Below are 24,767 nucleotides of genomic sequence, written 5' to 3'. Positions count from 1 at the left end.
AGGGTTAGGGGGCTGGGTGGGGGAAAGGTGAAAGAAGTAAGCAAAAAAGAAGCAAAAAAAAAAAAAGACACATACACATACACACATAAAACAACCTCATGACACAGACAACAGTATGGTGATTACCAGAGAGATAGAGGGTTGGAGGAAGTAGAAAAGGGTAAATGGGGCATAAAATGTGATGAAAGGAAACTTGACTTGGGGTGGTGAGCATACACTACAATAAACAGATGATGTATTATGGAACTGTACACTTGAAACCTACATAATTTTATTAACTAATGCCATCCCAATAAATTCAAGAAATAAATAAATGAAAAGGTAAGGTGGAACTATCCTAATCTTTTACCCATAAGTATGAAATACAGTAAGAAACTCAATACTTCCCAGCCTCCTTGAAAAGGAGTCATCAAGGAAAAGGAGAGCACTATTGACCATGAGGAGTTAAGTAGAGATTTGGAGTGATGCATGGACACAGATAGCCTCGCCCTCAGGCTTGATGACAGCCAGAAGATGGATTGTTGCACACCCCTCCAGTGTGTGCGTGTGCACTGCCAGTGCGCCAGCTGTTTCCTCTGGCCAGAGCCCTTGTCCGAGAACAGCTGCAATCTGCAAGTCTCAAGTCTGTTTTACCATCCTGCAGAGGTAAGAGTTGGATCGTTTATGCACTACGATTTCACAGTCCTCTGGGGAGGTGGCCAAGGATAGCATGTTTTGGATAGAAATTGTAAAAAAAAAAAAAAAAAAAAAGTAAAATACCCAAGCGAGTTTGGCATAGGAATGAGGTTTCACATCCAGCTCTGCCATTTAATCAGCCTCCAGGACGCAGGGGCTGCCATGAGTTACTATGGATAGGGCTTATGCTTCCTTGGGCTGCATCAGCAAACACTCTCCAACTGATAGGCAGTTGGAAAATAATGGGATTGGGGTTTTAGTTGTCAGGGAATGATGGAAAATGTTACAAACAGCTGATCTTCTTAGCCCTACCGACATGGCCACCTTCCTCTGCACATTTTATGTTGCTTTGGGGAGAATGACAAAATACAGATGCTTCTTGCTGGAATGCTCATTGTTTAATCATTCTTTCTAGTCCCAAGACATTTACTGTAGTTTCTTGGAGCTGACATCTTGGGCCACTCCTTGGTTTTCAACATCTTGTAAATGATGCTGTGTTGTGATTTTCCATTACACGGAGTATGGGAAGTCTGTGGGAGAGTTTTTAAAAGGTGTTATGTCGCAAATGGTATCCTCGGGCCAGAAGCCTTAAATTGGGAGTGTATAAATTGTAAATAAACTGTAAGCTCTGGTAGTTAGACACAAAATACATAACCTGGTCTGGCTCCCATCTGCCACAGATTATCACTCAAATATACAAAAAATAAAATAAAATAAATAAAAAAGAGGCTTATATGCATTCCCAGGATTATCAGCATCATACAAAATTAGTCCTTCCAGTACCATGTCCTCTCCAAACACCCACCCAGGAGGAGACCTGCTTCTTCTCCAGGTTCCATGGGCCCGCATAGTAGACAAATGCCCTATAGAAACATAGCAAAACTCTTGGATTAGCCACAAATCCTTGCTTAAGAGGTGTCTTGCTCTCTGTTTTCATAAAGATAACAAACCAGAGAAACTGAAAAAATGTGATGTACTCAAGCATTTTCATCATGTAAAGGAGCATGATTAAATGATTAATCTCATAATCATATATCACTGTTTCCCAAGAGGATCACATTCTTATAAACAGGCAAGTCACAGCAGCCATTTGGAAAGCAAGTCATTTTTCTTCTCCCAAGAGTCTTATTCTTTGAATTAAAAAAGTTCTTATTGCAGTTTGCATCCAATGTTATTTTTAACTATTAATCTGTACTTCTCAATCCCTTTACCTTTTTTACCCAGAGTCTTAAAACTTGGTGGAACTTTACAATTCTTGTCTTAGTCTACCTTATTTAAGTTTTTTTTTTTCTTTCTGATTTTGAGCCTGGGTATGTTTTTCCTTTCCCTCTTGTTAAATTTGCAAATTCTCTTTATTAGTCCCATGACCACCCTCTACCTGTGCAGAGATGATCGTTTCTTTCCTCTCCGGTGATTATCATACCTGTGAGGAGCTCTCTTCTTAATGTGTGGGGGTTTTAGAGGAGAAAAGACACAACTGGAAATGGGAATCTATTTGTGGTGCCTCTATGTGTCTTAGGTCGAAGAGAAGTTTTAAGGAAAAACAGGTTGTCAAATTTCTCAACATGCCAATATGTGCATAAGGGTCATTGGAAAGCAGGTGAAATGATAACAGGACTTTGCATTTCTATATGGCACCTTTCTGACGGACATTTATAAATCTGTAAAAATTATCTTCAAAACCCTCTCTTCAACTGGGCTAAGAGCAAGAATTATTTCCATATTTTATGAGGTTGAAACCAGAATAAGATGCGTCACCTCTGTCAGTTTTATCCAGCTCAGAAACAGAGTCCTGCTTTCCAGAGCTGGGTGTCATCATTCAGCAGACCCACTGCCTCTCCAGCCTACACTCCCCTGGCCTTTCTGTGTTCAAACCAATGGTCTTGGCTCCTTATTTGATTTTAAATCAGTGTTGAGTGAGTCAGTCAGAAAATGTGGACATTCTGTTCAGAAAACATAAATTCATCAAGATTTGCTGGATCTGCACAACTCTCCTGGCATTCTTAATAGAATAGCAGTCTTCTGTCCCCAGATGACTTCACAAAATGTGAGAAGATGATACCAATAGTTTCCCCATTACCCTGAAAGAGACACACCCTGTCACAGCTCCCTGCCTTTATCTATGCCTCTCTTCCTAGCATGTCTTTCTTCCCTGCCCTTGTCCATCTGCAGTTCTCTGCATCTCTTAAAACTCAGTTGGACTGTTATAATCTCTTTCATCAAGGCTTCACATGCATTCTCCAGTTCTGTTTTCTTAACAAAGCCCCAGTGTTTTTTTTAACAGGCCTCCACTCTTCTCTCACCAGGATGTGTGTTGGTGAAGGTGTTGACTTTAGTCTATCTCCATGGAAAGTTTAATCAACATAAGTATAATCTCAGTTCCTTTGCTGTAGATTGGGTAAAGAATTATCCTGTGACCTCATCTAATCAGACAAAGAGAGGACACATATAGGGGGATTCTTGGTCTTCACCAGTAAAATGGAGTTTGAAGAAGAGATAGTCAACTCTTTTCCTCTGGACATGATGTATGGCCTTGAGGTGACTGCCATCTTCTCACCTCCAGTCTAAGGATGAAGCAAATACTGACAACAGCAAAGATAAGGATTAAACACAGGTCCCTTGAGGCTTTGTAGAGGCATTAACACAGCCAGACTTGAAATTGGCTCTACTTCTGGATGACTTCTTCTGTGCGATAATAAATATCTTTATTAATTAAGTCAGAGCCCTGCTTTATCTTTCTTGGAATTGAGAACTTCCTCATTCACCCAATGATTTTTCTGAATTACAAGCCACATGTCCAGTCAAAATTGGACAGTTCTTCCTTAGATTGCTCTAGCATTGTGTGTGTGTGTGTGTGTGTGTGTGTGTAAAATATTGGATTTTAACAATCTGCTTATACTTATATCTATCTTCCTCATTGTGAAATATTCAAGGATTGTATTTTATTTAATACTAGAGGCCCAGTGCAAAAATTCATGCACAGGTGGGGTCCCTCAGCCTGGCCAATGATGGGGGCCAATTGTGACCCCATCTCACCCAGTCCCAATAGGGCCAATTGAGGCTGGCCAAAGATAGAGACTGTGGAAGGTTGGCTTTGGGAGCACACTGACCACCAGGGGCAGCTCCTGCATTGAGCATCTACCCCCTGGTAGTCCAGGTGCGTCATAGCTACCTGAAGACCTCTCATTCAGTCAACTGGTTGTAAGTGTTACTTAGGCTTTCATATAGAGAGATTTGATCAACATTTTATTTTACATTTATTTTTAGAGTTTGGTGTTATGGCTGACATATACCAATTAATTAGCAAATATCTGATAAGTTAATGAGTGAATTTACTTAGTACATATCAATGTGGGTGCCATAGGTGGCCTTTATATTTAAATAATCACTGAGACCCAACCCTTTGGACCCTGTTTCCAGGGCTGATTGTGTTTTATCCATCATCTGTTTATTCATCTCTCCAATCTACAAAAGTGCCAGACACCATGCTAACCTCCAGGAATTCAGAGATACACTGTCATTCTGCTCACCAAGTGTAAATTGAAAGCTCTCTGGCCCTTTGACACCATTTCCATCTCACACTTTGTCTAGGTTCCTGTGGGAAGCCAGTAAACAAAAGTACAGCTTTCAGTGTAGACATTTACACTAGTACTGACAAGAAAATGCTTAGCTTTCTTCCCAGGAAGTGCAGTTGGACACACATCCAAGAGCAAAATAACACAAGATGCTACTTCCCATCTGTGGGCCCTGACTCTCACTAGGCCTGGTTACACAGAGTCATTGAACAGATCTATTGAACCATTTTTCTTGCCTATTGTGAGTATTTAGAAATGAAGAGAGAATGCAGATTCCAAAGAAGAGGAATAAATTCTTTGGGAATTTAATAATTTCTGAGTATCTCTATTAGACTTATTTCTTTCTTCTAGTCCAGAAAATCACAAGCTATTAGCTACAGAGAAGTAAGACTTTAGATCTAGCCGATACCTTCAAAGATTGTGGAGTTCTTCCTGCTACCAGAGCATAATATAAATATCACAAATGTTCAGAGTTCAAATAATAAGTCTATAGGTAAACTGTGAGCTTCTTATTCTAAAGATCCTTGCAATTCTCAATAGTCCCTAAGAGTTCCAGCCATCTAGTAAAATAATTTCCTTTAATGTCTAAATAAAATAACTGAAGTGTGGCCAGTGCAATTTAGAGAAGTCCATCAACCTCCCCAGCATTTTGAAGATGCCTGATGGAGTACTTGCCTTCCCTTGCTGGCTTCTTATCCTCTCTCATCCTGAACTTTGATTCCAAGACCAATTCCTGTCATCCTTGATTTCCCATCACCACTTCTGCCAATTGCTTCCCTCTTTGTACTGATTTCTCCAGAATGCGGTGCATGCCTTCTTTCTCTACTATCCCATCATAGAGAATTTATGACCAACCAACTCTCTCTTTGTAGCTAAGGCCCAATCTATTTCTTCTCCTCCCCCTCCTCCCCCTCCCCCTCCTCCTCCCCTTCCTTCTCCTCCTCCTCCTCCTCCTCCTCCTCCTCCTCCTCCTCCTCCTCCTCCTCCTCCTTCTTCTTCTTCTTCTTCTTCTTCTTCTTCTTCTTCTTCTTCTCCTCCCCCTCCTCCCCCTCCCCCTCCTCCTCCCCTTCCTTCTCCTCCTCCTCCTCCTCCTCCTCCTCCTCCTCCTCCTCCTCCTTCTTCTTCTTCTCCTCCTCCTCCTCCTCCTCCTTCTTCTTCTTCTTCTTCTTCTTCTTCTTCTTCTTCTTCTTCTTCTTCTTCTTCTTCTTCTTCTTCTTCTTCTTCTTCTTCTCTTCTTCTATCTTCAAAACCTTGACTTTTTTATTTTATTTTTCCCCATTTTTTATTGATTATGGTATCACATAATTGTCCTCATTCCCCCAATCCCATCCCAAACCCCATATGCCTCCCCCCCCCAATTCTATTTCTTCTTTTACCTGATTCCTCAACAGTCCCAATAACTCCTAACACTGGAGCCCAGAGAGAATACTTTTTTTAATGCTGATTATTTTGGTTCCCTTTGTTTTGGTATTCCCATGCATTCTACAACTTGGACCCTAACTTTTCTATCTAAACTTTGAGTGTATTTCCCTAGACATATAATTTTTTCTTTCTCCCTCTTCTCTTGCTTCCAGACTGTAGAAAGGACTAAAGTGAGGTTCAAACAAGCACTTTTTAAAGTTACTTTTTTGCATTTATATTATCAAAGTTTAGATATGATGACTCCTGTCTAAGTTGGACATGTGATGTTCTCAATATATGGTGACACTCAACAATAAACAATTCTTTCTGGAAGTAATAATCTAATGAACATTTTATGTATTGTTTTACTTTTTCATCTTGTGATACTTATGAAGACTCCCATAAATTTTCTCTTGAACCCAAAGACTCACTCCAAAAAACAACAACTATAAAATCCACTTTGTGAGTGCTCTCATCAGCAAGCAAACAAGTTCACACTCCAGCTGGTTTCTTAAAAACACACGATGGTCATTTAACTCAGAGAGTCTGTTTCCTCTTGATAAAATGAGGAAGTTGGCCTAGTTTATCCGTAGTTTCCTTCCAGTTTTAGCAAATCATGCCTCTAAAAGTTGATGAGGGAGGAGATATGGGGTTGAGCCCAGGAAGTAGAAAAAGCTAGCTAATTATATTTGTAGCTCCAACCATCTGCTGCCATTAATATAATAAGCAGCTATTTGCCTTTTAGTGATTGGTGATCTTAACTCTTCAATTCAAGAAATATGTGAGCCGAAACTGGTTTGGCTCAATGGATAGAGCATCGGCTTGGGGACTGAAGGGTCCCGGGTTCGATTCCTGTCAAGGGCATGTACCTTGGTTGCGGGCATATCTCCAGTAAGGGATGTGCAAGAGGCAGCTGACTAATGACTCTCTCTCATTGATGTTTCTAACTCTGTATCTCTCTCCCTTCCTCTCTGTACAAAATCAATAAAATATATTTTTTTAAAAAAAGAAAAGAAATATGTGAGTACTAACCTTGGTTTAACCACTAAGAGATCCTCATATTTCCTCTTTCCCTAAAATGATACTATTAATACCCACCCCAATCTCATTTAATAAACAAATTTTTTCTACTAGAAGTAAGTGACAGGAATAGTACAATTCAAGTTTGGAACCCCCATAATTTTTTCCCCTCAATTATAATTTAAAACATTTTTCCTTTCTTCTGCTATTGTTCTAAAGCTACCCAAGAAGAACTTAAAAATTAGTAAATGGAGGAGTGGTTGTGCAGAAAAATTAAAGAAAAAATGCAGAATTACTGTGTGAGGTTAACAAATTTTAGCTTGCTTTAAAATGTCAAAAGGATAAAGCTGAAGCACCATCTAGAGGCTCTTAATTGTGTTTTGTTTAAAGTTGTTCCCAATTTCTCAATTCAGGACCACATTAACTTATTGTGCATATATACATATGTGTGCAGAAAAGAAAATATGTTTTTTATCTTTATGTGAGGGTAGGAACTTGAGGGGGAGTAGCTGCAGCTTTTTATTATTCTCCAAAGTAGCATTTCCTAGAAAATCAGGACAGTGAGAATGCACCAAAGAAGGAGCATGATTTCAGAGAAATCATTTTTGGGAAGAATGGAGTCCTTTCACTGGAAAAAGGATTAACACAATAAAGTACCATAGATTTCAGTTCCTCTTTCTCTCCTACTCACATCCTCACATCCTCCCTATGAGCCCACAACAGTATATTTATCTTCCCAATCCTACCATGCAGACATGCTGATTATTAGATGATCTTTGCACAAACCCCAGATCTCAAGTCTTTTCCTACCACAGCATCTGTTAAGTTTATATAACAAGCAATTCTGCTGTCATAGAGATGGCTCTCATATTTATGATTTCTATCTCCTGAAGTTATGTATTTCATTATTGCTAGAGGAAGAATAAAAATGCACATGAATAGAGCATAAGCTGCTGTTGCAATATTGACAGCAAACCTTGAGATTGGAAACTATTTATTTGTCTCAATCAGGATTAAGATAAGCTGTTAAATTCACAAAAATAACAGTGGCATGAACAAGATAGTTTATTCGTTTTCTCACAAAAGAAATTTACATGTAGGTGATTTAAAATTTTAACTGTCAACTCCATGGTCATCAGAGCCCAGGATTCTTCCAGCTTGCTTTTCCACAATGTTAGTGGGTGGCTTCCATTCTCAATGTCCCCTTGGCCCAAGTTGGCTGCTGGAACTCCAGTCATTACATCAATATTGAAGTCCAGGTGATATGGAAGAAAAGCCAGAGGATTCTCCTTTCTCTTTAAAGACTTTTTCAAAAACAACCAAATGATTTATGCTCACATCTCATTTGGGAAATGTTTTTCTGGGTAGTCACACTCAGCTACAAGGGCAACTGAGGAATGTCTTTTAGCCAAGTATGCCCCCACACTAAATAAAATTGGAGTTATGTTGTTAAGCAATGCATCAGAGACATATGTCACAATAGTGCTGTGTAACAAACAACCATAAGACCTCTGTGATAAGAATTGCTCAAATATTTGGGAAACCAGTATAAGTCAGAGTTCACGGTGCCCAAATGTCAGATGGGCGACTCTTGTGATCCTACTGAGCCAAGGAGGTGGCTAGTTATTGGATTATCTAGACTGGCCTCAACAGTGAGAGGGTGAGAGGACCAGGGTAAAGTTAGCTCTGCTCTACATATTTCTCATCCTCCAGACGACTAGCCCAGGCTAGCCCAGGCATGTTCTCATGGAATATCATGTAGAAATATGCAGGATCTCTAAGAGTTTGGATCAAGACTGGTACGCTACCACTTATACCATATTTGAATGGCCAAAGTACATTGCATGGGGGGAAGCAGAATATGCACTCTTTTTATGGAAAGAACACTAAAGTCACTGAAAAATTATATGAATAGAAGGAGAGGTGAAGATTTGCAGTCATCAATATAATCATCCACCACAAGGAAAAGGGGGAAGATGAGCACTGACCTAGGCAACTGACAATCTGTGCTACAGCATTTTTAGTCTGTTATAGAATTGTATTACTAGACATTTCTCTGTCCTATGCTCTTATTTTAAAATGTGGAAATTATAATAATAGGAAAAGAGCTAATGCAAGTTATATATGACATTATTTTACTAATTTAATTATTTCATGGCTCATGATCCATTACTGATGGAGTAGGTATTAATCTTAGCATTTGCCTATTCTTTACTATAAGCAGAAACTGGCTAAATGTACCCAAAAACTGGCTCTATTTTATCCAAGGCAACTACACTACAGTTTCCAACTTCCATAGAAGTTACTGTGACCACAGGACAAGCCCCAGACCATGGAATGTGAGAGGTGTGATGACTACTCCAAGCCTTGCTCATGAAAACATCCCCCATTAAATTTCTCTCTCACTCTCCACCCGCGCCCTCTCCTCCATTCATCACTGAGTGAAATACTCCAAGGCAGGCAAAGCCACAGGATAAAATGTTAACTTACAGAGACACTCTTGCCCACTGTCCTAGCCTCAGCAACCTGCATTAGAATATGAAATGAGCAATAATTAATGTTTTTTGGGATAAATACACTGACATTTTCCAGCAATTACACTTTCTTACTTATATAGTATTTCCAAATAGTATGCATTCATTTCTTTCCTTAAATTTTTGTTAAAAAATAAATTAATATTCCAAATCACCTACCAATTTATATAAGAAGTTTTCCTTTAAATAAAAGAACACTTTTGCTTGGCCAAGATGTGTCTCAGTGGTTGAACATTGACCCAGGAATCAAAACGTCGCCAGTTCCATTCTCCATTAAGACGCTTACCTGGGTTGTGGGCTTGATCCTCTGTGGGGAGTGTGCAGGGGCAGGAGGCAGCTGATGGATGTTTCTCTCTCATCAATGTTTTTATCTCTCTATCCCTCTCCCTTCATCTCTCTCTGAAATCAATAAAAACACATATTTTTTAAAAAGAACACTTTTTACTAAAGGTTTGCCATGTGTATCATTTAAGAGAGGGTTTCAGTTTACAGTGGCCCTAGAAGATGCTAGGGTTTCATTAAGCACTATTATTCTTAGAACCATGAAGCCATTCTAACCTGGAGTGAAGATAGAGGAGAGCTGAGGAAGAGACTTGAGACACTGGAACTCTGAGCAATAGGGTGCTACTCAGCTCTGCTTCCCATGATTCCAATAACTCCTTTTTGGGGATCAACTCATAATTTTTTTTCAGAACTGCACATGCTGCTGGAAATAAGTCCTGTCTATTTATTTAATAATCAGTCCAAACATGAAATGCAACAGCCCCACCAACTGCCAGCAAATAAAGAAGGGGGATGGGAAATCAACTATGAGATGACTTGAAGATAGTGTTTGTAGCTGCTCCTACTATTCCAACATTGATTAGCATCTCAAGTGGGCCAAAGAAACAAGAAGTTTTCAACCCTTTGCACCTCATGTTACACATAAACTATTTAGTAAAATTTTTCAGCACACCAAAAAATACATATTATATTTTTTTGCTCATCTGTCCAAAAAAAAAAAAGTATAATTTTGATTTATTCACACCTGACTGCTATTGTTATGTTGGCTATTGTAATTTTTTTATTTGACAGTCTAAGGCAGTGTTTCCCAAACTTTTGACATATGTGTACCCCTTCTATAATTTTTGTAATGCTCATACTTGAGAGAATGTAGATTAGGCTCAGCTAAGCATGGTGTATTCCCACCAAACTCCGGTGCAACGCGTACCCCCACAAAACTCTTCCCGTACACCTGGGGGTACGCGTACCACACTTTGGGAAACACTGGTCTAAAGGAAAAGAGGTCAGTGCTCCTGAATAAATAGTCAAGTATTGCATGTTTTACAAATTCTTACTGCACACGGGGAAATCGCTGCGCTAGGATGAAAGCGCTGTCTAAAGAACCTAAGGGGTGCAAAAAACCGCACAGCTTTGTAGGATTTTGCTGAGTCCTCTTCCTCTTTAGGGTGAGAAGCTGGGTGGTTTCTCATTTTCAAATAAAACTAACCAGAGCAAAGATGAAAGTATATGAGTCATTCCAGACATTTATAATGGCAGGCAGCAAGGTTTTCCATATATATTAGAGATAGATATATGTATGTATATAGATAGATAGATGATAGATAGATATATAGATAATAGATATAGAGATAGAGAGAGTTTGAAACAGGCCTTGTAAATTATCACATTGGGCTTCTTATCGACACAAAGGCATCAGAGCAACAGGAGCAGTTGAGCTAGATGTTGAACTCGAAGGCTGATTTCAACTGGCTGCATTTTTGTGATATCTCATCAAATTTAAATTGACTTCCAGATTTTTATTTTTTTGTGCTCTAGGAAAAAACATAAGACATACAATTATGCATGAATAAATACAAGCCTTCCAAAGTAGAGAAACTTGAAAGTAAATACTTAAGTCCCCCATGGAATTCTCTGAGTGGTCTAGGATAGGTCTCTCCTAGGGAAAAGCTACAGTAAAGCAGAAGCTCTTGTTCCAGCACTGCACACCTCTGTCTCGGATTTCAGTTGTTAAAAAAAAAAAGCTTTTATTCAGAACAGGAGCTAAGAGAATAAACAAAATGTGCCCAAAAATGTACCAAGTTTTACCCACGACATTGTAAACTCAGTTTCACAATGATGTCTTCTTTTTGTTTGTTTGTTTGTTTTGCTTTGTTTTTATTTGTCTGAATTGCTGAAAGTGTTTCAGATATCCGTTTTTATTCCCCCATTGATCCTCTCCACCCTGCCCCTGCTCTTTTTCCATGTCTCCTCCACACTGCGGTCTGTCAATGGGCTATACATATAAATTCATTGTCTATTCTATCTTCTTTCTAATGAGTTTATATTTTTCAGTCTTCAGTTCCTACCTGCAACCATTTATCCTCTGGAAGTAGATGATTCCCACAATGACCAGGACGACCAAGAAAATAGAGGATTTCAGATATAGTATGATCAGTAATTGTGACACTGGAAACATCACACCTTTAAACAGAGGCAACACAGACCGGGTTAAGGAGTCATTCCAAGGATTCTTCTAATAAACAAATAGAGTCACTAGTTTAAAATAGCCCTTAAAATAGTCCTAAAAGTTCAGATTATCATAATCAAAACACCTTCTAGATTAGAATTTGAATGTTGTTATTGTATCACTCTTTCATGACAGAGTTTTGGAATCATGACTGTATTTTACACATAGTTGCTTCAATTATTTTCTGAACGAATAAGTGCAAGTTAGCATTTCTAATACTTCCCAATTTTATAATATTTTTTAAAAAGGAAATGTGCCCTAGCCAGTTTGGCTCAGTGGGTAGAGTGTTGGCCCAAATACTGAGGGTCCTGGGTTCAATTTCAGTCAAGGGCACCTGCCTCATCTACAGGCTTGATCCCTGGCCCTGGTTGGGGTGTATGCAGGAGGCAACCAATTGATGTGTCTCTCTCACATTGATGTTTCTCTGTCTCTCCCCCTCCCTTCTACTCTCTCTAAAAACAAATGAAAAAAAAATTCTTCAGATGAGAATTATTTTTAAAAAGACATATACTTTATGATTTATTGTGTAAATGTTAGTTTTGGGGGGCATTATTCTTAATATTTTGGACACTATCTAATAATACTTTCTGCACAGTGAGGTGATTTTGTCACTGAGTTGCTATAATCCCCCCTTTATAATTCCTTGCCTTCCTTTCATTTATTTATCTGTAAAAAAGCCCCCAGGAATTATTGAAAAGATCAAATGGGGCCAATTAGGACCATTATTCTGAAGTTTTTTCTCTTATGAAAATGAGAGCCAAGAGGTCAGGTCACCCATTAGATAACCTGCTCAAATACTAAATTAGAATGCTGTCAGACAATCTAGGCACAGTAAGGGAAGAAGAGGAAGACACATCTCAGCCCTCAAAAAGACACAATCCAATTCGGAAAATCAGATCTATACAAATGAAAAGATAACTTATAAGAGAGCAAACAGTGCTAAGTGAGTATTATAAATTATAGGTCATGGAAGGAATAAGAAAGCTTAAGCAACTCTAATTGGGAAGTCAGGATGAAGTAGGATTTGAACTGGGCCTCATTGATAACAGGATTAATTAGGTTAAGAGAAAAAAGAACTTTTCAAGAAAAAGAAACAATTTAAGCAAAGTTTTGAAAATGAGTGAATACTAATATTTGGAGAATAGAGTGATATATATAGAAATGAAATCTGTGATGATGATTTGAACCTAATTCTGCAGTTATTTGTATGTGTCAGGTACAGGGCCAGACTCTGAGGATATAGAAATGAAAGATGTGGTTCCTATTCTTAAGGAACTTAGACTGTACTGGGAATCAAAGAAGTGGGAGGTACATTCCAGGACCATGGAAGTGCTCACATAGAGGCGTACAAAAGGTATTTGGTGATACAGAGTAGAACAGTTAACCAAACTGTAGGAGAATAAAAAATTATCCTAGAACTATATCAAACCAAGTCTTAAAACCTCAATAGAAATTGATAAAATGAAATGGAAGATAAGAGTGTGGGGGGAAAGTACATTGTAGAGAAGTAGAAATTGCATGAAAAGGAGAACAGAGAGCTAAAAGAGCATACCAATTTTTAGTAACCCAACAAGGCCCACATGTATGAGGTGCAGGTTGGAAAACAGCCAGCTATGAGGCTAAGAAGAGCAGCAGTTAGAGATTGGCACCCCTGAGGTTAGTTTTCCATGAGGCAAAGAGAAGCCACTGGGGGCATTTAAGTAGGGGAGTAGCATACTTTTCATTTTAGAAAGGTTATTCTGACAACAATGTAGGAGATAAATTGGAGGAAGGTAAACTAGGAAGCAGAAGTGCTGTCACAGGATCTTGCAATAATCTGGGTGAGAGATAATTATGTTCTCAACTAAAGCAGTGGGGAGAAAAAGAAAGGTCCAGATTTAAGAAAGATTTTTAAGGAACAAAACATAATAACTGATTTTGACTTTGGGAAATAAAGAGTGATTTGCATAATATTCTGACTTGGATCATTTACCAAAATATAGGCGCAGAGTTTATAAAAGGCTAGAGGAAAGGACTACTATTTCATGAATATGCAAGTTGAGGTACCCTGATGCATCCAAGTGATGCTGTCCTGTTGAAAGTTGTTCTTTATGGTGGTATAGCTAAAGAGGGAAACCTGCACTAAAAATACACATGTGAGAGTCAAGAATTAGGCAGTGATTGAAGCCATGTGTATGGATGAGATTGCTCAAGGAATAAGGGGAAAGGTGAGAAGAAGAGAAGGCAAATGATGGAACCCTGGGAAATGTCTTCCTTAGTGGGAATAGATGAAAAAGAATCTATTTAAGAAGATTAAGAAGTTAATTTAAAGTTAAAGAAAAAGAACCAACTGAAAATGGCAGGATGACAGATGAGCAGGGCAAAGAGACCATATGAAATACCATAAAGAAGCCAATTATTAACAAAGAATGACAATTTTATATAGTATTCAGCATCTGGCACATCTTTGGTGCTTTATATCATGTGGCAAAGAGAAACCACAAGCAAGTCAAAGAGTATATGTGAGGTAGCATGGAGGAGACAATGAATATAGACTCCTCTTTTTAAAATCTTACAGGTGAGTAGAAGGCAAGAGCTAAGAGTTTTAGGAAGTCATAACATCTTGTTTTTAACTTGGGAGAAAAACAAGCATTTTACATAATCAGCCTTATAGAAAGGATTTGTATAGCATAAGACTGAACAAAAGAGGGCAAAAAGAATTAGTGAACCAAAGCCTCTAAGGTAATGGAATGACTTATTCCAAAGGACTTAGAGCAATGATTCTCAACCTTTCTAATGCTGGAACCCTTTAATACAGTTCCTCATATTGTGGTGATCCCCAACCATAAAATTATTTTCATTGTTACTTCATAACTATAATTTTGCTACTGTTAATGAATCATAATGTAAATATCTGTGTTTGCCAATGGTCTTAGGTGACTGTGCTAGTGGTTCTCAACCTTTGATGTAGAGTCTTTACCTAAAATTCATCCACTTGAAATGGATGATTTGTATGTAAATTAGATCTCAATGAAGCTATTGAAAAATAAGCAAATAATATGAGAGATGTTATGGGAAATAATTTATAGGATATGATTATATTTTAAACTCTACTATTATATTTTACTAGAGGCCCGATGTACAAAATTTGTGCATGGGGGGAGTGTCCCTCAACCCAGCCTGCACTCTTTCCAACCTGGGCAGTCAAACATCCCTTTCACAATCCAGGGTTTCTGGGTCCCAACCATTCACCTGTTTGCCTGCCTGATTGACCCTAACTGCTTCCGCCTGCCAGCCTGATCACCCCCTAACCACTACCATGCCAGCCTCATTGATGCCTAACTGCTCCCCTGCCAGCCTGATGCCTGACTGTTCCACTGCTGGCCCAATTGCCCCTTACGTCCCTCCCCTGACTGCCTATTCACCTCTAACTGCCCTTCTCTGCCAGCCTGGTCACCTCTAACTGTCCTCCCCTGCAAGCCTGGTTGCCCCCAACTGCCTTCCTTCCCAGCCCCATAATCTCCAACTATCCTCCCCTGAAGGCCTGGTTCCCCCCCTCATTGTCCTCCCCTGCTGGCCATCTTGTGGCGGCCTTCTTGTGTCCACATGGGGGTGGACATCTTTAACCATTTGGGGCAGCCATCTTGTATGTTGGAGTGATGGTCAATTTGCATATTACCTCTTTATTACATAGGATTAAAAGGCCAAACATCATGAATTGACATAGTTGCTTACTTGAATTACACAAGTAGCATGATTCAGTATGAAAATAAGAAACTATCTACAAATACCTGACAGTAATTAGTTGTAGTATACAATGTGTATAGAGGAGTCACACAGAACAACAAACTCTCATCCAAAACAAAAACTTTATAATACCTTTAAAAATCCAATTTTTCTTTAAAATACTTCATGAAAAAATTATCAGGTCAGTATTAACACCTTAAATAGTGAAGCTACATTACAGCTATTTATATACAAAGGAAACAAAGGAACATCCTTTCACCAGTCATTTCCTTCTAATGTCTCTGCTTACTTCTTCATATTCCCCACTCCTTCATTTCTTTAAATCATGCAAACTGAATTTGTTGAACACCAGAAATCTGTTGATATTATTTGTGTAAACCATAACCTTCTGTTCTTGACTATGCAGTTATTAAACGAGATGATAAATAGTTAGTAAATGCCTCCTCTGTTGGCTCTTCACTTAGTTCACCTGTAGCTGTGACTGTTCTACCAATTCCTTTCTCTCCTTCCATTGCCTCTCTGAATTTTCAAAGGTATAATTTTAGAAGCCCTGCATAACTGTCAAAGCCTAAGATAGACATGGCACAGAGAATATCTTCTCCATTGATTGGCTTCCATTTCTCTTGATGGCACCCTTCACTTGCTTCAGATGTTATAAACCTGACGATGTGTCCATTCTTGAACACATTTTTTTGGCATCTTTTGGTTTTCTTTTTAAGGTATGGCATTTTTCATTATCCTTGACACATTTGTAATTGGAAGATAACTATCTTTTGAACCATTTGTGATGTCCTCAGTTTTATCATTAGGCTGTATAATATAGTGACTTCCTTCAATATATAATAGTATGCAGAAATTTCTAGTTGAGAAGAATCTGTTGTATAACTGCCACCATCAATTGTCATAAAATACTGTCAGAACCATGGTATCAGTAATGTTCAAAAACACCTCTATCTAATCAACATGTATACAAATGATCATACTAGAATACTATCAAAGACTATGCACTACCAAATTCAATAACCTAGAAGAAATGAATAAGTTCCTAGAAAAATACAAGCTTCCTAGCCTGAATCATAAAGAACTATAAGATCTAATATCATACTTTTCTTCTAAAATCAGAAACAAGACAAGGATGCCCACTCTCACATTCTTATTCAACATAGTTCTGGAAGTTCTAGCCAGAGCAATCAGGCAAGATAAAGAAATAAAAGGTATTCAAATTGGGAATGAATAAATAGAAGTGTTGCTTTTTGCAGATGACATGATTTTGTATATTGAAAATCCTAAGGCCTCTACCAAAAAAACTATTAGAAACAAATACAATAAAGTTGCAGGCTAAAAAAAATCTGTGTATAAAAATCCCCTGCTTTCCTATATAGTAACAAAGAAAACTCAGGGAAAAAATTCCTTTTGCATTGCAAAAAAATAAAAAACTTAATAAGAATAAACTTAACAAAGGACATGAAGGATTTATACACTGAAAAATGCAAAGCATTATTAAAAGAGATTGATAAGACATAATGAAATGGAAAGATATTTTGGATTCATGTATTAGAAGAATAAACATAGTTATATGACCATATTACCTAAACCAATATACAGATTTAAAGCAAACACATCAAAATCACAATATCATTTTTTTAAAATATAGGGAAAAAATTACATTAAATTTTATTGGAAGCATAAAAGACCCAAAATAGCCAAAGCAATTTTGAGTAAAAAAGGAATAAAGCTGGATATTTCATAATATCTGACTTCAAATTATACTACAGAACTATAATGATCAAAATAACATGATATTGGCAGAAAACAGACATACAGACCACTGGAATGAAATTGAGATCCCAGAAATAAAACCAGATGCATATGCGCAGAGAGTTTTTGACAAAGGAGCCAGAAACACACAATGGGGGGGAAACCCTCTTCAATAAATGGTGCTGGGAAAATTGGAAGCTACATGCAAAAGAATGAAACTAGATTACAGTTTGTCCCCAGGTACAAAAATTAATTCAAAATGAATCTAAGACTTAAATATAAAATCTGATAAAATAAATTCCATAGAAGAAAACATAGGTACTCAGCTTTCGGACCTTGGTTGTAGAGAACATTTGATGAATTTGACTCCAAAGGCAAGGAAGTAAAGGCAAAAATAAATGAATGGGATTTAATCAAACTAAAAAGCTTTTGCAGAGCAAAAGAAACTGCCAACAAAACAAAAAGGCAACCAACCAAATGGGAGATGATAATTGTATCATCTCCAGCAACACTTTGAGAGAAATTCTCTGCACACTCCTTTTTTCTTCTTACCACACACAACTCCTCTAAAAGAATGGAAAATCAAACACAAAACTAGAATGTCTTACCTTGAGTCAGCTCTATGGACCGACTCCAGTTGCCAGTCTCATGGAAGACAGAGCAGGACACAATAGACACACTGCCATCCGCCCAGTGGCACGTTCTCTGGACAGTCACTGTGCCATTGCCCCAATCTTTGTGCTCAGGGACACAGTCTCCCGCTGGGGTCCAGGAGATTCGGGCAGCCGGCCTCCCCGCAGCTGCCTTGCACACCGCAGTTCTATTCTTGCTTTGAAACAGAGTCACCTCAGGGGCCACTGTAGGGATGAAGAAGTAAATGTCTTAACGCATTCGTCATGGAATTTAGAGAGGAATTCCTTTAAGTCCCAAATCTGGTTTTCTGAATCACCCCAATGTACAATGTTCCTTACCTAGCACTCGGAGGTGATAGTTATACTGGAAATTCCCATCAGGTGCTGCCACTTCACACCTGTAATACCCCTCATGAGTGATGGCCACTGGGTCAATCTGAAGGGCAGCAATCTTATCAGGTCTGTCGGGCCAGGTCATTCTCTTGTCAGCGCAGTTTGTTTTTATGGTCTCATTTGTGTATCTCCTGTGGGTTCTGATGCAGGGAGGCTTGTCTCCGAGGGTTATTTCCCATGCTGTTAAAAGCGCATTTGTCAACGGGATAGGAGGGCAAGAGAGCACAGCCTTTGTATCCACCAGTACAGGCAGGGAAGTATTAGCTGGACACACATAAAGAGAGGGAGAGAGAGAGAGAGAGAGAGGCGGGGGGGGAGTGGGGGGAGAAAAGCTTGGTAAGAAATTCACATTACATTTTCCACATCATATTATATAACATTGTACTATAACATTATTTTACTGGTGGTCTTATTCCAAAAATATTAGACTTACATAAAAAGAAAATTATGCATTACCAAAATACAGGGTGTCCCCCCAAAAAATGTATATATGTTTTAACAGTTGAGAACTCACTTTTCACTCCTCTTCAGGTTTAACTGATTTGAAATAATGGGTGAAGCCAGACTACATTTTGAACAAAGAAAATTTATCCTAAAGAGCCACTAGACTTCTTTTTTAATGGAGATATATAAAAGATAAAGTTTACAGTACAAAACCTGCAACAGTCAATGAATTGAGGGCACACAAATATTGAACTAAATGATTCTTTTTTTTTTTAATACTATCTAAATCTTTGTGTATTAATATTCATCTCCTAACTCAATGACTGCAAATCAGCAGATGAGAGGATTAGAAAACTGTGGGACATATACATAATAGAATACTACACTGCTGTAGAAAAGAAGGAATTCTTACCATTTGCAACAGATGGGACTAGAGAGCATTATGCTAAGCAAAATAAGCCAGTCAGAAAAAGGTAAATACCACATGATCTCACTCATTTGTGGAATATAATGAACTAAATGATTCTTGATGTTTGTGATTCCATTGCTTCGCATTATTAGCAGTGCCTGGACTAGACGGGTCATCAGTTGAAAACAGATATTGACAAAAAATCTATTAATTTCTGTAGATACTTTAAAATTTTGAAATTGAACTGTATGTTAATAAACACTGATTTTATAATCATACAAGGTGTGTATACATTTTTGGGATGCACTGCATATATAACATATTAAACCTAATCCAAAGATTAACTCATTTTTCCTATATTATGTATTATTAGATACACAGTATGTATTATATACTGTGTATCTAATATATATATATATATATATATATATATATATATATATATATATATATATATATTGGGAGAGAGAGAGAGAGAGAGAGAGAGAGAGAGAGGAACTTTTTAAAAGTATTTTGAAATTAATTCAGGAGGTTTGATATCCAAGGGGGGGGGGGAATAAGAAAATTCATTTCTCAACTACAAAACAATGACAATGAATCTTTTGGTCAGAGACTATTATATTTATTTTATACACCATGCTTCTTGGGCTAGAAAATGGAATAACTAATGATGTGCTTATTTCCTTCTAAGTTTTGATTAGAGAGAATAAATTAGTAATATCAAATCTAAAAGCCTATCCCTAAGTGTGACACTTCAGGCAAAACTAAATATATAAGATAAATGGAATTAAAAATAATAAGATGGCATTCAGGTTGAGCAAGCTGGAAATTTTTTAAGTTTTTTATTTTTATGTGGAGAATCAGAAAGTCAACTAACAGATTCTTAATTCCTTCCTTCTCAGTTATACACATTTCCAAAGAATTCAACTATAAACTTTGCTCACAGATTTTGTTGTCATATAACCATTCTAATTATGAGGATTCAATATAGAAGTTGACTCATTTTCTTTCCATCATTTAAAGTAAAAATTAAGCCCTGCTACATAAAAGAATTTTCCAACATGGAAGCTCACATGTTTTCCATAAATTGACATAATGTGTCCATGACTAGTATGGGTGTGCTAGGTGTACCTGTTACAGCTCACCTGTAACAAAGATATCCATAACTTCATCATTTTAACATGAGCTGTGTGGTGGGGCAAAAATTTTATGTGAATAAAGCATGGTTGTGCTAAACACTGCATTAATCTCTCTCTTCTGTTCATGTTACCTGCCTTTTCTGTGAAGTACTCAAGCCTTTGAATTTCACAGCCAAATAAAGATCATCTATTGTAACTAGATGAGAAAGAGAGAGGATTTCCAAGCAGATCTGAGAGGCAGTTAAATGTGGAATTTAAAGAGACATTTATTTCAGCCCCAAATCTGATTATCTGAAACTCCACAATGTACAATGTTTCTTACCTAACACTTGGCTTGTTGGCAACCACTAGAGTTAAATCTGGATAAGCTACATGTGCACAAGGGAAAGATGCTGAAGATAAAACAGGAAAGAAAAGAGACTGGTGAGGATGCAAGTTTGGAAGGTTCTCTAATTTCTCAGGAGTTTGAACTTTAGCTTGTAAACACTATAAGGCCTTAATCTTTTTTGCCTAATATTTATCTTCAAGATATGATTCTATTTTTTAAAGGAAGTACTAGGTAATCAATAAACATATGAATTTTAACAGAGCCAAGTACCCAAAGTATTAACTCAAATGGAGAGGAATCTAAGCATAGTAAGTATTCTACATTCTTTCACCTTCCTCCATGCACCCTTCTCCTTTATAATGATAGTTCTTATGAAAATGCTATAATTTTATCCTTTCTCTACCATTTTTTTTTAATTCATGTAGTGATAATTAACAACAGCTAATCACTCCCTCACACTCAGTGGGTTTGACACCTAACACTACTATTCTCCATACACTCCTGTGATCACCTAGGTTGATTTCACCTTCTACTGCATTGAGGAGAGAGAGGGTAGATTACAGAGTCATTCAGGGTTCATCACCCCACAGCATGCAGATCACCATATTCTTCAGCTAGGAAAAGACTGACCCTCAGACCATCAGCTATGTTTCTAAGGAAATTCAACAATCCATTCCTTCTGTACTGGCCTCTAGAGAAAAAAGAGTATGTTACCTTCTGTAGGAAGTGTTACCGATAAATGGTTCTGCTTTCTGCCCACAAATGAAACTAGAAAAAATATTTAGAAAAAAAGAAAAAGAAATCAATTTTAGGTACTTTATCAGGTGAGAGACACTATTCTCTACAAAATCTTATATACAACATGATTATAAACAATCAGTTAACCATAACTAAATTAATCAAAAGCCTTGTAAAACAAATTAGAGTTCTTTCATCATTAAATGGGAAAATATGTTAACATTACATTTATAAGCTCTTAATGAATGATTTCCTATTTATGGAACACCTTCTTTTGTTCTTGATTAATATTTTATATGAGGTAAGCCTGCCTCTACCTCTTCATTGGCCACAATGGATTGGCCCAGCATGGGCATTGCACATGAGCTAGGATGATTACAATCCTTTCCCCAGATGCCACCCCTGACTAAAGTTGTTTGGTCCAGGGGTAGGTACCTCACCTAGTTGGACAAATCACAGTACTTTCTTGACTTATGGAACCAGAACTGAGAGGAATAGTTCATTCTCCTTCCGTTCCCATTTTTCTTCTCCTGGTGGTCAACTCAGCTAGGCCACAGTTCCAAGATATTGAGTCAAATGTTATTCTAGATTAAGCATGTCAAACTCAAAGGTTAGCTAACACAGGCCAAATAAAGGAGGCATGTGACCCATGGACTGAGAGTTTGATATGCTTGTTCTAGATGTTTCTGTGAAGACATTTTTAGCTGAGATTGACATTTAAATTAGTAGACATTGAGTGAAACAAATGTTCTTCATAATGTTTGTGGGCCTCATCCAATCAGTTGAAGAAAGGCCTTAATAAAAACAGACAAGAGGCTGAAACACCATGGTGTCTGGTACCATGGATCTGCCTCTCACCCAGTGAGGTGAGCTGGGCCCTCTCTGGAGAAGAAACATGGGTTCCCCAAAATATGAGATCAGTGCCTGGGCCTCGCAAGCAGGTGAGGGGTTCCTGAGGCAGGTGCTGGGCATTTAGCCCATGGGGACATAGGCTACCAAGGAGACATAACTAAACCTCACATCATCCTGCTTGGCCCCGGAGGATGGCTGGTTTGCCAGAGACGGGTAAGACTCCTCAGGGCAGGAACAACCTAAGACAAGCACAGTCGCAGAGGGGCCATCAGGAGAGAACTTGGGGGTCAACAGAGGTGGAGCACAGACCCTTACCACCACTCCCCCCTGCAACTTGGCAGGTGCCTGAACCTTCTCCCCTTCTGAGGGAGGTCTCCTGCCCCCATGGCTGCTTAGCTTCCCATGCACAGCTCAAATTGGGACCCAGGTAACAGAGACTTGGCTGACAGCAGCTGCCCTCTCAGTGCAACAAGACTTGTTTGAGAGGTCTGGTACCCATGGTGTGGGCAACTGGGTTTTTAATATCCAAGTCCAGCCTAGTAGCAGGAATGCTCAGGCCCTTCTCAAGAAGGCAAATAATCATTTCCCACTAATACACACATGGTAAATAAATACAAGGCTAATGGAAATAAATGAATATTCTAGAAAAACTGATTGTACTGTACAAAAAGCTGTTCCTAAAGTGTTAACAAAAATTTTTATTGGCAGAACATCTCATGGTAAAATTGCATAACATGTAATGAACCAAAGCAGTCATAGTTTAGCACAAATAATTAAAATGTAAAAGCTATCAAGACTACATTATGAAATTTCCAAAACCCTCCTAATATTTAAATTAAAAAGGGGGTGACAGTGGGAGAATATCATGTAAGGAAAAATATCCTGTGAATAAATTACATCTAAAAAATTTGTACTTAATGAAATTAACCTTCATTCGAAATGCTAATAGCAAGATACCTATGAAAATACACACATGGTGTCAAAGCAAGTCAGAGGAAAATCATTTGGGGAAGGAAAAAAAAAGGATCCCAAGTCAAATTTATAGAAAATATCCCTTTATTAACTTTTGGTCGAGAATATGTTTATATATTTCAGAAAACAACTCTGAGACCATCTGGAATCCTGTAACAAAGAGGAATAGACAGAAGTGCTCCAGCCATGTAGAAAGAAGAGAAACAGTTCAGAGATGGAAGACACTGATGACGCCTCGCCATACCAGCAGACAGCAGCTTCATGTTGCTGAAGGATGCCCAGGACCAAATCAAAAAAGATTGGACCTGCATCACCAACATTTGTCCACCAACCAGATCTGAAATATCATGGCTGACATGTGCACGTAGGGAACTGTTTGGCATTGAAATTAGGAATCAAAAGAACTGTTGGTCAACATGAACATATAGATTTCATGTGTGAATTTCTATGTTACATAATGTTTGTTTTTAAACACTGGGTTTCTCAGTATTCCATTAGAAAAAGAAACAATTGGTTTTACAGTTAAAATAACATTGTTTTGAAACCCTCTCTTTTCCCTGCGCTCTCTTTCACTGGAAGTGTGCCAAGAGAGGCTGAGGTCCCCCAGCAGGGAAGACGCAGGAGATGCCTGCATGGTGTGGGAGTGACCTAGCCCACCCCTTCAATTCTGAGATTCTATAAATACGACATCATATTGTACTAGTGGATGGTTGTGCATCATTAATAAACAGGGTGCAGTTACTCTTCTCAGTAAATACTGCTAAACTCCTTAAAATAGAAAACAAATCGCACTTTAAAAATGGATATTGAACCATAACCGGTTTGGCTCAGTGGATAGAGCATCAGACTGTGGACAAGAGTCCCAAGTTCGATTCTGGTCAAGGTCATGTACCTTGGTTGTGGGATGTGCAGGAGGCAGCTGATCGATGTTTCTCTCTCATCGATGTTTCTAACTATCCTTCTTCCTTCCTCTCTGTAAAATATCAATAAATACATATATTTTTTAAAAGAATGAATATTGACAAGTGGCAGTTCAAACACATGGGTTTGTCACTTCTCCCTGTAATATTAAAACATATTACAATACAAGTAAATAAAAAATTTAAAAGTATATATGCAAAGACAAAGAAAACATGGATAAAATCAAGAGCAAATGACAGATTTCAAATTGTTTGTGGATTTTTAAAAAATAAACAGAAGAATGGCAAATAATTCAGAATAAAATAAGTGACAACCCTAATGCCCATAGAACTTTAGGAAAATTCTAAAACAGGAAGGACTAAATATAGAGGAAAGGCTTTGAGAACTGTGGGCCAAAGGTTGGAGGCTTCTTTGAAATCTTCATTGAGGACAGGTAGCTACCAAGTCTCCCCTCTTCCTGTGCAGCAGGTCACTACCCTTCTCCAATCAGCAAAGAACAGAAGTTTTACCCAGAGAAGATGAACTGGTGAGACTCCAGAGTCAAGGATCCAAACATAATGGAGGGTAGAGATGAGGTGCCAGACTGCAGAGAGTTATTAAAGGGAAGTCACTCACACACACACACACACACACACACACACACACACACACACACACACAACTCTTCTTACCTGCTCCCAGAAAACTGACAGCAGTAAGGGTTATCCCTCAAAAACAAGAGACTGGAGTTATTTTCTGCAG

General features: G+C 38.1%; 1 protein-coding gene and 1 pseudogene across 4 annotated transcripts in view; both read right to left on the bottom strand.

Moving 5' to 3' along the window:
- Positions 1-7,656: 7,656 nt before the first annotated feature.
- The window catches only part of LOC311617577 (cell surface glycoprotein CD200 receptor 2-like), a 49,393-nt gene continuing 32,282 nt past the window's right edge, over positions 7,657-24,767 (bottom strand). For 2 of the 3 annotated variants that reach the window (XM_084874039.1, XM_084874041.1), the window contains 5 exons: positions 21,258-21,311; positions 18,170-18,487; positions 17,807-18,055; positions 11,554-11,668; positions 7,657-11,019 (listed from right to left, as the gene is read on the bottom strand). In XM_084874039.1, coding sequence (XP_084730165.1) covers positions 10,950-11,019; positions 11,554-11,668; positions 17,807-18,055; positions 18,170-18,487; positions 21,258-21,311 — 806 coding nt within the window. In that variant the 3' untranslated portion in view covers positions 7,657-10,949. The remainder of the gene's footprint in view (positions 11,020-11,553; positions 11,669-17,806; positions 18,056-18,169; positions 18,488-21,257; positions 21,312-24,767) is intronic. The other variant, XM_084874040.1, reaches the window with a different exon arrangement.
- On the bottom strand, positions 15,759-16,345 carry LOC311616294 (nuclear transcription factor Y subunit beta-like; annotated as a pseudogene). The gene has a single exon. The product of its transcript is annotated as a nuclear transcription factor Y subunit beta-like (transcript).

Source organism: Pipistrellus hanaki (assembly GCF_964339955.1).
Source record: "Pipistrellus hanaki genome assembly, chromosome: 2".
NCBI lineage: Eukaryota > Metazoa > Chordata > Mammalia > Chiroptera > Vespertilionidae > Pipistrellus > Pipistrellus hanaki.
Note: the sequence above shows the minus strand (reverse complement) of the source record. Positions and strands in the feature narration are given on the sequence as shown.